The following is a 13,026-nucleotide window of genomic DNA, read 5'->3' as shown; positions in this document are numbered from 1 at the left end:
CTTATTAATAATAAAGTTTTTTTCATAATTATTTGTAGAAATATAAAAATGAGAATAATTATTTGTTTTTCTTTCTGGCTCTGAAGAATTAATTATTTATAGAAATTGAACAAAAGATGTAAGCTGGCTGGGACAATGACGCTGGCTGGGTCAAATAACGTGGAAGACTCGTGCAAAATCACGCGTCATTTGGTTCGGAGCCACGCCAATAAAAAAATAAATAGGTGCAAGATCAACAAAATTCACTAGCCGTTGATCGTAAATACTAATTGCGTTTGGCTGTATGGCACACGACAAACTGGAAAATCCGAATCGTAACTTGCACACGAGATTGTGGCGCCAACCAACTTCCATCGTACACCGTTTCCGCGTAATTTGCTGAACTTCCACGTTCTAAACCTGGAAGAGCCATACTCATCGTGGAAAACGATGAACTAGCACACCAAGTGTTGTCACTCCGCAACACTGAGCTACTTTTGTCTCTGTGTTCTTTGCTGCGCCATTTGGAAGAAAGAGCAGCGACTTCTCGCCTTTTACGTGTTACTGTTTCTTCGATTTCAAAGAAATTAGGACTATGCCGTGCGGATTTTGGGTTTCTAGGTCGTGATCTTTGGTCGGGCGTTTGATCCTGATTGACGACGATGTTGGCAAATCATTTCCAGAACGGTATTGAAACGGCGAAGCATGTTTGGTCGCGAATTCCGAACTCGGAGGAATCCCAAGACCAGGACGACACTCTTGGCTTGTTGAAGAAGAGTGACGGAAGCGGCGTTGAGAGCCTTGATTATGAAGTCATAGAGAATTATGCTTATCGAGAAGAACAGGTTCCTCTGATTATCTTCCAGCTTTCTTGCTATTTCGGTTTCTGTTTCATTCTAGTTCAATTATGCTTGGATTTTTTGCGGCATCTTTTTTTTTTTCTGGTTAATTAAATGATTATTTTTCTGTACTTTGATATTGATAGGCGCTAAGAGGGAAGCTGTATATGGGCTATTTGTTGGTGGTGAAATGGTTCTTTGCTTTGCTCATAGGCGTTGGTATGTTCTTCTTGCTCGTTGAATTCTATCTCAACCTTATATTTTCCGGAAGTTTCAATTTTGTGGGAACTGATTCTGAATCGCAATGTTTTAACTATTCTCGTTTGTCGTTTGGTATGTGGTTGGAAAGATCCTTGTTGTTTTTTTTAAAATAATTGATAATTGATTATCTTGCGTCTGTATTTATTTTTAATCGTTTCTTTTCTTTTTTTATCTATCTATTATTATTTTAATGCAGATATGATGATATTTTTTCGATTCTAAGTTTTCTTTTCACGTTTATTTCCTTTTTCGTTCCTTCCCGTTTTGTGCACTAAAGCATTATAGCTAACATATTATTATTATTATTATTATTATTATTATTATTATTATTTTGCTTTGTGCCATATATAATCTAACTAATTAATTAACAGAAATGTTGATAAAATCCATGCTGGCATGTGCATAAGGACTTGATTCATGGTGCCAGTGAATTCAAAAGGCTAAGAAATATGACGTTGAGAGAGATTTAATTTAGAGGGTTTGATAATTAAATGTCTGTAGTTAATCTGATAGTTCCTTGTTTCTATATCTAAATTTACAAAGCTTATTTTTTGTCAACCTTGTTCAGACCTTTATAGGTGGCAGGCACCTGTATCTCGGAGAGATTGATTGTTATTCATAGGGGGGGGGGGGAGATAGGCATAAAGCTCAGTGATGTGAATGCCTTACATGTACCTAGTATACCCCTAGCTTTTTCATGTATTATGTGCTAGAATTTTGTTGATAATGTATGTAACTTTTCATCCAATGTTTTTGCAGGTACTGGAATTGCTGCTGTTTTCATCAATATTTCTGTTGAAAACTTCGCTGGCTGGAAGTTTTCATTGACATTTCATATAATTCAGAAATCGTATGTGGTGGGCTTTTTGGTATATGTCCTGATCAACTTGGTTTTGGTCTATTCCTCTGTATATATTATCACACAATTTGCTCCAGCAGCAGCTGGATCTGGTATTCCTGAAATTAAGGGTTACTTGAATGGTAAGATGAACATTACAAGTGTCTCTGCATGTGTTCCCCTTACTTTCTATAAGTTTCATTCATGTTGGGAGTACTAATTCTCATTTACAAGCAGGAGTTGATATTCATGGAATCCTCCTTCTCAGAACCTTGATTGGAAAGGTGTGATGATTTGCATTGTACTTTTTCTTTTTGGTTAATAATCTCTAGGTCAATGCTTTTGCTATTAATTTGAAGATTCCTCTAGTGGTTAACAGATATTTGGAAGCATTGGTTCAGTGGGAGGTGGCCTTGCTTTGGGTAAAGAAGGTCCTCTTGTGCATACTGGTGCTTGTATTGCTTCTTTGCTTGGACAAGTAAGCCTATATTTTTCAGTGCTCATTATTGTTTCGTAATTGTTCTTTTTTTTTTTTGCCCCCTTGTTGGCCACTTGGGAGCAAGAACTGAGGTTGTTATATTAAAGTTAGTTTTAAGATATTGGATGCACTAGATTTTGCATCCATCTCTTTTCGATATTTTATCAAACTCAAATATTTAAAATGAGGTTATAGTTTTTATTTTCTCTAGGTCGTGTTGGTGTAAGTTAATTGTTTATAACCATTGCACCCATCATCATGGAGAATTTAATGGCATTAAGAATGAACAGATGTGAATGTGTATATATATTATTAAAAGATTACAATGTAAGGAAAGATTTTATTCTTAAAACATAAAACGAGGGCAGTGCATGTTGCTTGGGGTGCAGCTACTTTATTATAAATTCACTTTCAAGAGTCAAAACATGTGATTTTCCTGCCTTGTGCCATGATTTTGCCCCCTTCCTAGATTCTCACCAATGTACTGAAATCATCTTCGGCTTCTGAACATAACCATTGTTCAGTGCAATTATCTCTAGTTCATTATCTAAATTAATTTATGGATATCTCAAGGGGTTGTGGTACATTCTGTCTTGTTTGCGGTTAGATAGATCTATATGGATGAAATTTAGCATCCCAATGGACTTTATCTTCTGAAGCTGAGCTTCATGAGCTTTTTTGTTGTAGACGTGTATTTGTCTGCATGACAAGACTGAAATAACATTTTGATGCCATGTAATGAGCAGGGCGGATCTGCCAAGTATCATCTAAATTCAAGGTGGTTTCAAGTATTCAAAAGTGATCGGGATCAGCGAGATCTTGTAAATTAATTGTCCTTTTAATCTAGAATTCCATAGGGGATACCATCTCTTATTAATCCTGCGCCAATCTTGAAAGCACAAAGGAGGTGCTCATTTCCTATGTGATTGACGTCTTGAACAGGTAACTTGTGGGTGTGCAGCTGGAGTAGCCGCTGCATTTAGAGCTCCAGTTGGTGGTGTTTTGTTTGCATTGGAAGAGGTAACATCTTGGTAAGAGCATTTTTATTCTTGGTTACATGATTCTCTTTATTTAGAAGTACGTGCTTTGAAGATCACATATTTGTCTTTTCGATAGTTATAACTTGTTAATGTACATATATGAGGATTGAGGAAAGATCCATTGACACTGGTATAAACATACGTATTTCAATATCTTGTTACATATGCATATACTTGTTTATTTATTTGTAGAAGCTCCTAAATGTACATTCACCTTTGCTAGAATCTAATGTTGTGCATTAACTTTTTTCTTTTGGGGTGAACTTGAAGGTGGAGAAGTCAACTGATGTGGCGTGTCTTCTTCACTTCTGCTGTTGTGGCTGTTGTGGTGCGTACTGCAATGGGGTGGTGTAAGAGTGGAAAGTGTGGACATTTTGGCTCGGGTGGATTCATCATATGGGATATATCAGGGTTAGCATATGAGCTTTTACTTTTTCTTACTTCCAATTGGGTTCTAAAATTTCACTTATAATTTAATCCTTTTTGACTGGCTTTACTTTTAGTGGTCAAGAGGATTATTCCTTTTCTGAGTTACTACCCATGGCTGTTATTGGGGTTATCGGAGGACTGCTAGGTAGGCATTATCACCTTTGTTCTGAACTTAAAATTATTTGGTGATTTCAGTTTCTTATCATTAACCTAGTGAAAAAAATCTGCAGGAGCCTTATTTAACCAGCTTACCCTTTATGTGGCTTCTTGGCGTCAAAATCATCTGCACAAGAAAGGGGGTCGAATCAAGGTATGGTGTTGACTTTGATCCAATTATCACCATCTTCTCCAGAACCTCCGTATTTGAAATAAATGGGAGAAAAAGATATGTAGGGAAAAGAACACAAGAAAGAACTGAAATGAAGATAGAGGTTATTGTACATGAAGTGATGTTTAATCTGCGGGATGCAATTTTTCCCTTGCTGTTGTCAATTTTGTCCTCTTCATACCTTCCTCTGTCTTACAGATCATTGAAGCATGCCTCGTCTCTGTGTTAACTTCAGTTATTTCATTTGGTTTGCCGCTACTAAGAAAATGTAGTCCGTGCCCTGAATCTGATTCTATTATTGAATGTCCTCGACCACCTGGAATGTACGGGAATTATGTAAATGTAAGACTGTTTGTTCTTCTTTATGTTTCCTTGAGATTCTTTATTCTTTCAAAATTTTTGTTTGAACTAGTGTTTATGTTGGGCTTCAATTTTATCTAGCCACAATCTTTATAATCCTCATATCTTGTCAGATAAACAAAGACGGAAAAGCTTTGCTTCGTTGATGTCTTTCTTTTGTCTGTTCTTTGATTTTTCCATGTCTTTCTTTTCTTTTGTTTTTTTTTTCAGGAGGACATATTATTCTCTGTTTCTTTCTCTCTTTTGATAATAAATCTTCGTTGATTAAAAGAGAGAGTTTGATAGTTGAAATGGAAAGATTCAACATCAAAGAACATCTGAAACCAAAACTGAAACAAAACTGGGAAAGAGAAACCAACTATTCTAAAGGCTTAAGTTGTCAGGTGTCAGCACATGAATAGGTTTAAATCTAAAACTCCTACTGACATAATAGGCTGACCCTTGATCTAAAATTTTAATTTAATCAGGAGAATGAGGGTAGCAAGGGTTGACAGCTTATTTGAAGGTTTTAATACTATGCAAAAACTTTGCTCTCCTATAGCTTTAAAATTACTGACTTGAGCTTTTGAAATAGTGTAACCAGAACTTTGTGAGAAATAGTCATGCTGGATTAACTAGGATGTCAAATGCACATAAATTTATTTTTTACAAACTATTATTAAGGAGAGAGAATATTTTTTTGAAATGCTATCTCATTTCTAAAGTTGATTGAAATTGTGCTCCAAGCCTTGGAGATTGAGTTGTGATTTTTTTTTTTTTTGCCCTTTTCAGTTCTTCTGTAGGAAAGACAAGGAATACAATGATCTTGCCACAATTTTCTTCAATACACAGGTTTTGATTGAATCTCTGGAAATCTTTGTATATTTTTCTTTTCTAGCTCCTTTGACACATTAAGTTACTTCTCATTTGTTTCAGGATGACGCCATAAGGAACTTGTTTAGTGCAAAAACAATACATGAGTACAGTCCCCAAAGTTTATTGACCTTTTTGGTAATGCATTCTTCACCTATTGCTTTGGACTTCTCATACCTGGGAGATTTTGTTCTCCTGCTTTTTTATATTGCAAGAGAAATGTTTGACTTGTATCTGATTCTTTTTGTTTTTTTGTTTAAGCTTTTTTCTCAAGAATAGATCTGTCAACTCAAAATTTTCCGTCTTTTCCTTCCTTTTTAACTTTTAGTAAGTTATAAAGTTTGGGCACTTTAAAAGAGGAGCTGTATCCATGTTTGATATATCAGACATGATTCTACAGTTGCAAAATTTTGGTTATCGAAAGACGCTTGAGATTTTGCTATTTTGTCATGTTCAAGTTAATGTTATGTCCAGGCGTCCATACTTCCTAGTTTATAAGCCTGCTACAAAAGTTATTTATTTATTTATTTTTTTGTATATAAAAATAATGACATTCCTAACGTGAGTATTATTTGTATAGCCACTTAAGGGAGGTAGTCAGCACGTTTTATGCTTTAATTACTTTTATATTGCTTATTTCTCTTACATGTGGCAGGTAATGTTCTATGCTTTAGCGGTTGTAACATTTGGTACTGCAGTTCCAGCTGGTCAATTTGTTCCTGGAATTATGATAGGATCAACATATGGACGTCTCGTTGGCATGCTTGTTGTAAAATATTACAGAAAGCTCAACATTGAAGAGGGAACGTGGGTGTTTGCTTATTGCTTTTCTTCAAAATCATGATAAAAAAGACACATGCACACATGACTACATTTTTAGTATCCTTTTCTCTGGTGCCTAAGAAAGATGCATTCTCTTTCTGAAGATCTAGCTGACAACCATGTGGTCAGATATCTATGTTTGTTGGTCCCCTTGGGATTTATGTGTTTGTCTTTATATCTGACAATTATATATTCTATCCTTCTCTCTTGACTGCTAATGGAGCTGCACTGTTTATGTGTATTTGTCTCTACATGAAAATGTTAGATGGGTGCAATATCTCCCAGCTGCCATTAGTTCCTTAATTAAAGATAAAAAACAATCACAATTTATTTTCCATAGCTGCATATAAATATGCTTCAAATTTGAGTCATATTGAGGTGATTTAATTGAAGGTGCTTTGGATGTAAGGTTTATAAGACATCTTAAAGATGTTGGTATTGTTCAATAGATGCTTTTCTGTTACATGTTTTATACAGTTATCAAGAAGAGGGATTAAGATGGTGACCATTTTTTTTATAATCTTGAATAGGAGATTGGTGTTACCAGAAGAATGGATTTTATCCCAATCTTTAGCCATCACTCTTTAACCTTGAATAACAATTGGCGTTTATGGCATCACGTTGAAATTTTCATGCAGCCACACAAGGCTGCTTTGTTTCTCTCAGTGTTTTGGAGAGGGGGCTATGACCTTAGCAGCAGATCTTCAAGTATTAGGAATTTGTTTTGTGAGTTGGTTTTATTCATGTAAAGGAGTGGTTAAACAGCTCATCATTTCATTCTTCAACAGTCTTTGGTTTGAACTAGAGAACTAGGTTATATTCATTTGAAATATGCTTTTTTTATTTTTCTTTTCTTTTTTTTTTGAAGGGCGACAGGAGGAAGAAATTAGGGGGGTCCTTGTTTTATTGTCTTTCATCCACTTTCCCCATGCTTCTTTATTTTATTTACTTTGCTTTTGTTAGATTTATTTTATTTATTCATTTATTTACTTTTTTTATTTGTTTAGAAGTTGTTTTCTCAGACCTTTGTTGTCAGTATTTTTTTTTCCTCCTGGTTTTGCTTTCATTGTCCTTTGAAGTGCCATAGTTTTTTCTAGGCTCCTTGTGCACCATTTTTCTTTGGTTTTTGGAGTTTGTCATGCATTTAGAAGCAGATGGAGAGACTTTTTCTTTTAGTGGTTCTCAAAATAACTAACTGATCATTACTTTGTATAAAAATTGTAGATGCTTTTTATCATTGCTAACTTATACACTGATTACTGTTGGGAATTGAGGTTGCCTTAGAATCTGGTGCATTCTTTGGATTTCTTTAAAGCCAAGCTTGATTAGAATTTCCTGTAACAAGTTATCTGTGCTCTACAGTGGGTTTCAGCTGTTTACTGTCTAATTTTGCTACGTTACCTATGTTCTGCTTAACATGCGAGGATAGTCCTCTGACCAAAATGATTTCTAAATCCTAAACATGACTTGGCTGTGGTAATTAAAAGGATACAAACGTTTTTGAAGTTTTAGTTCCATCTGTTTGTTCTCAATAGATGCTATTCAAAATTTCTTGACAATTTCTTCTTCTGCAAAAATATGAACTTCATTTAGATGGTATTCTACTGGTGTATATATTTTTGTATAGGACTTGATTCTTCTATTAAGAATAATTTGCAACACACTGCGCTCTCTGTTGGCCCTGAATTGTACATGTGATGCTTTTCTTGTCTTCAGGTATGCTTTATTGGGAGCTGCATCTTTTCTTGGAGGTTCCATGCGAATGACAGTGTCTCTCTGTGTCATTATGGTTGAAATAACAAATAACTTACAACTTTTACCGCTTATTATGCTTGTTCTCCTCATATCCAAGGTATATGTCTTGAACTCCCCTGTCTACAAAGGAATCGGTTTAAATAGCACTAAGCATTTTCCATTACAGGCTGTTGGTGATGCTTTTAATGAGGGCTTTTATGAAGAGCAGGCACGACTTAAGGGAATCCCATTGCTGGAATCAAGGCCTAAATATGAGATGCGGAATATGACAGCAAAGGAGGCCTGTGGGAGCAGAAGGGTACATGTTCTTTGATTTTTTCTTAAGAAATTGCCTATCCATTTTTTGTTGTCAAGTAAATTATGTTGCACTGTGAAAGTTTTCAGCAACAAAACCTTTAGTAACATAGAAAACATGGCCGTATCAACCAAATTTGAAAGGAGCAAGCTACTAGTCATCCCAGATTCTTTCAAATATCCGTGTCTTAGGAAAATGAGGTCGTCAATTGTCATATGTTGAATGAGATCAGCTTTATATATATATTTTTTCTTCTTTTTGGTCTGGGCAAGAATAAAGAATTTATGTAGTTGATCATCCTCAGAATGTGAGGAATCTGATTGGTTTTTTGTACAAAGAAGGCAGACAGAAAGGGAGTGAGAGTATAGGCTTTGTCATAGTATTTGCTCCAATTGGTTTATATTTCACAGGCTTTGCATTTTAAAATATTCCTCTGGCAAATTATCTTATATTTAACTATTTTTGTCAAAGGTGGTCTCTTTCCCTCGTGTTGTCAAAGTTGCAGATGCAGTTTCCATTCTTCGGAGCAATGAACACAATGGCTTTCCTGTATGTACAGCTGTTGTAATGATACCTTCTTTTAATTTTCAATTCCTTCAATGTTTAAATTTTGTTTTCTAATTTACAATACATAGGTCATTGATCACACAAGAAGTGGAGAATCACTTGTTATTGGATTAGTGCTTCGGAGGTAATATGAATTTCTTCTATTCTGTCTATTTGTGTATTTGGTTGGGCGTTCAATTCATGAGCTTGCATTGATTGAATTTTAAAGTTCCTATATCTATATTTGGGTACAGTCATCTATTGGTAATTCTGCATTCGAAGGTTGATTTCCAGCATATTCCTATACCTGGTGATACCAGAGGCACGGCCAACCTGATAAGGTAATGCTTGATGAACACTTTTAATTTGGTCTTCTTCTGTATTCTGAAGGCTCATCATACTTTTCAGGCATCATTCTGATGAATTCACAAAGCCTATTTCTAGTAAAGGAATCTGTCTAAATGATATTCATCTAAGTTCAGATGACTTAGAAAAGTACATAGATCTGGCCCCATTTTTGAACCCCTCACCTTATATTGTACCTGAAGATATGTCTTTGTCTAAGGTGTGTGATATTTATCTTTCAAAGACTTCTTTCATTCTCCATTTTTTGTCGTAGAGTCATTTAATTCTTGTTGATGATACAGGTCTACAATCTTTTCCGCCAACTAGGTTTGAGGCATTTATTTGTTGTTCCACGCCCATCTTGTGTGCTTGGTTTGATAACTAGAAAAGATCTGTTGATTGAGGTAATCTTTCTCACTGATCATTGAATTTTTGATTGTATAGGAACAACAGAAAATTAATTCTCCTTCATCTTTTTTACTTCGCGATTGATATGTTGGCAGGACACAGAAAATGTGAATACAATACAGCTCCGGCCAACTAGTGTAATGTCTTTATGATGGTTCACTCAGTTACATCTGTTTGATTCAAGTGAGTTCCTGTTTGTTTAGATTATATATGAAGTCTGAGAGCCATGATTTGGTGGCTTAGTGATTTTTATTTCTACATAGTGCTTTAGAGCATGAATGAGGTTATCCATGCGGTAATGGTATGATGAGCTTTTCATATATTATACATTGCACAGACATGCGACTCAGTTCATGATAATCATTGTTTTCTCTTTTATTCAATTATTTGATATATGACATTATTGAGTTAGAGTCAAGCATTGTTGGACCCAATTGTAAGTAGCTCTCCTAACTTGATTCTTTCCTATTTACAAGATTTGACCTCTTTGATCTTCTTTAAGGAAAATTGAATCCCTTCTATTCAACATAACCATCATTGGTTGATGATCATTATTCTTTTTCTTTATTTTTACTTTTTATTTATAGATTTCATTTGTAAATTTTGTGGGTAAAACTTGTATTTTTAATTTTGCCGACAATAATAGCAAGTATTATACCACATGAATTTTACGGTGCCATTTGGCTCCTTCAACAATAGCTGTTCGTCTTAAAATCGAAAATTTGTTAATTTGTTATCAACGTTATCAACTTTTCTCTCCAAAGTAAAGATTCTGATCCGTTGAGCAGATATCATGCTTGTGTTGTAATTTGATCTCCATTGAGATTTTGGATTCCGTTCAATATATATTCTTCAATTTTCTTCCAAGTTGTGTAGCCGTCTGTCTATGGGAAATTTTAATTTTCATGTGCTTTTTTGTTTTCGGTTGTCTCGTGGTAATGTTATGTTTCAGCTACAGTGAGACGTATTGGATTTGGTTTCTCTTTATCTTGAAAAAGAAGTTCTCAAATCCTTCTTCATGGACGGGCTTCCACAACTAAGACCTACAAGCTCTCTGGTTTAGTTTTATGGTGGAGACTTCCCCCTACCTTGGAACCAAATCAAAATGGGTTCTACTCGAAGCCTCCTGGAAATCCAATCCAACCTTTTCAACTAGCAGGAGTCAGAAAATTGTATAAACATCCCGTCTTTTTGTTTTTCTTGGATAGTAATTGATCTCACTCATTCATCTCAAAATCCAAATAGGCAGTGATAATGCTTAATATAGGTAATATTAACTGTAAAACAAATGAGCAGTTAATTAAAGCCTGCAAGTATCACATGCCTCTGCAAGGCCCTTATAATAAAAGCATCTCCTTTTCCCAAGTTCAACCCTTCTTGTAAGTTAGAAGAGCATGAATCTGATAGAAATTTGGAGTGGAGGGATCTGGGTACGGAAAAACTTGCGGCTTCCTGTAAAATGTCAGATGAACTCAATGAAATGAGGCTGCATTTCCATCTTCTAATAATAATTGGCATTCCCAAAGAACTGAGCTTGTGCCGCCTAATATTTTGTGCCCCTTATGGTGTGATAAGGCTTATTTTTCGTGCTCTTACTATTGTTGAACTGAGCCGTATTGTCCTAAAGTTGTTATTTCTGTAGTTCAACTTTTTCATCAGTTTCATATTTGTTCTTCACCAACAATCCAAGGTTGTAACATATACACAGTTGCTTATATATTTGACCAGGTCGTAGATACTGCCCATAGTAAATTGACACTATAATCCTCACTCTCTTTTTCCATATTGCAGGATTCTGCAACAAGATGACAAGGGTTGCAGATACTGAGCTTCATTTGCTTAATGGTTTTCCGGCTTATGCCCGCAAATATATGAGGAATTCAACTCAAAAAGTTCCCTTTAAAAGTAGTCCTCTGAGCTTACATTTTTCCTGGAAGCTCATTTTCTTATAGTTTTTGTTGGTCATGTTAGAATGGTTATACTATCCCCAATTATTAGTCATTTTCTGGGGGTTTGCAGAAAGCATGCCCTGAAAAATTTTGTATATTATCAACTAGAGAAAGAGGGAAGAAGATTCATCATAGCTGGCTGGAGTTGGTAGAATGAGAAGGAATGGATTCTTGCCATTTCTTTCATGATGTGTTGGTTTAAGTCTTCTTATGCAGAATGCCTGGACAGTATAATGTGGTTTGGGGTATTAAGGAAGCTGTCAGATGAGAATTTAGAAGAAATGTCAGTCAGAGGGGCTTGATAATTTACCTCCCCAAATTTAGGGAAAGTAAATTCTAAAAACATTGTAATACATCTGTAATTTGTTTTCTTGTCAATGAAGTGATATGAACTTTGCACCACCTTTAAAGACACAAATTTGAGGTCATAGCCTATTGGGAAAATGTCAAATAAATTTCATTCAAATAAGCAAATGATAAAAAATACCACGAAATGAGATAATTTTTCTAATGTTTTTAGAGATTTATTTGACATTTTTTTTTGTAAAATTATGTTTTTAATCTTCTCCAAAATAATAAAAGTCATAATTGCTAAAACCTAAACTGAAGTCCTTAGGAAAGTAAAGTTGTTAATATAAAGACTATAGTTGTTATTGCATAGATAAATTAAAGTTATAATTAGCTAGTATTGTTAATATTTAAACTGAAGTTGTTAAGATAAGAATCATGTTCGTTATTGCACGATTAAATTATTAACTATACTTTTTATATTAACAACTTTAACTTTGTTATTAATAATTTCAATTTAGATTTTAACAACTACGTTTTTATTATTTTGTTAAGGGTCATAAATGTAATTTCACAAAAATGATGTTAAATAACTTTTTAGAAACTTTAAAGTAATTATCCTATTTTATAATATTTTGTCATTTACCTATTTCGATGAGATTTATTTGTCATTTTCTCCAATTTATTTCATCACAAGAAACACAGGCAACCCCTCCCCTTGAAGGAAAAAAAAGGTGAATTATCAATATTTTATTGAATTTTAAATAAATGGTATATACTTAACATAACAGGTCCTATAAGGTTTAAAGAAGCCATGGAAGGGACAGCTTTGTTAGGGCAAGAACAAAAATCATCATCATCATCATCATCTATTGTTGATGGAGATGGAGATGGAGATTTTGTTGCAGAAGCCCTAATCACATTGATATCAACCTTTTGGCTTTTTTGGCAGTGCCCTGGAAATCCACACATGAACAAGTTGTGGCCATGATTGTTGATCTTTATAGAGCCATTTACTGTGTTGAAGTTTTCTATTGGAGTCCCTGCTGAAACATTGCATGACTTGTACATCTCATGTGTCACTCTCATCACATTGTGGTATTCAGGATTATACTCAAAAACTGCTTACACAAATTCACACACACACATACACGAACACCAGTTTTAGTCCTTCTTCTTGTAATTCATGGCAACAGTCTTAAAATGAAAACATA

The 13,026-nt window shown here is 34.7% G+C and overlaps 2 protein-coding genes across 2 annotated transcripts; one reads left to right on the top strand and one right to left on the bottom strand.

The window, feature by feature from the left end:
* Nucleotides 1–282: 282 nt before the first annotated feature.
* On the top strand, nucleotides 283–11,926 carry LOC129320084 (chloride channel protein CLC-d-like). The gene is made up of 23 exons (XM_054965259.1): nucleotides 283–824; nucleotides 965–1,037; nucleotides 1,839–2,060; nucleotides 2,155–2,201; nucleotides 2,297–2,395; nucleotides 3,142–3,216; nucleotides 3,338–3,426; nucleotides 3,706–3,846; nucleotides 3,939–4,009; nucleotides 4,095–4,174; nucleotides 4,391–4,534; nucleotides 5,324–5,383; nucleotides 5,468–5,542; nucleotides 6,060–6,211; nucleotides 7,943–8,078; nucleotides 8,148–8,279; nucleotides 8,748–8,825; nucleotides 8,912–8,967; nucleotides 9,077–9,163; nucleotides 9,231–9,387; nucleotides 9,470–9,571; nucleotides 9,671–9,758; nucleotides 11,367–11,926. Exons 1-22 carry the CDS (start codon nucleotides 642–644, stop codon nucleotides 9,725–9,727), a joined length of 2,316 nt encoding a protein of 771 aa, XP_054821234.1. The 5' UTR covers nucleotides 283–641; the 3' UTR covers nucleotides 9,728–9,758; nucleotides 11,367–11,926.
* On the bottom strand, nucleotides 11,723–12,883 carry LOC129319662 (uclacyanin 1-like). The gene is made up of 3 exons (XM_054964752.1): nucleotides 12,592–12,883; nucleotides 11,879–11,956; nucleotides 11,723–11,781 (listed from the first exon to the last, which is right to left on the bottom strand). The coding sequence occupies exons 1-3, from the start codon at nucleotides 12,881–12,883 to the stop codon at nucleotides 11,723–11,725; spliced, it is 429 nt and encodes a 142-aa protein (XP_054820727.1).
* Between the last annotated feature and the right edge of the window lie 143 nt (nucleotides 12,884–13,026).

This window comes from Prosopis cineraria, unplaced genomic scaffold (assembly GCF_029017545.1).
Source record: "Prosopis cineraria cultivar Desert tree isolate PC_DT_omini unplaced genomic scaffold, ASM2901754v1 PC9, whole genome shotgun sequence".
NCBI classification, from domain to species: Eukaryota; Viridiplantae; Streptophyta; class Magnoliopsida; order Fabales; family Fabaceae; genus Prosopis; species Prosopis cineraria.
This window is presented reverse-complemented; position numbering and strand designations above follow the sequence as displayed.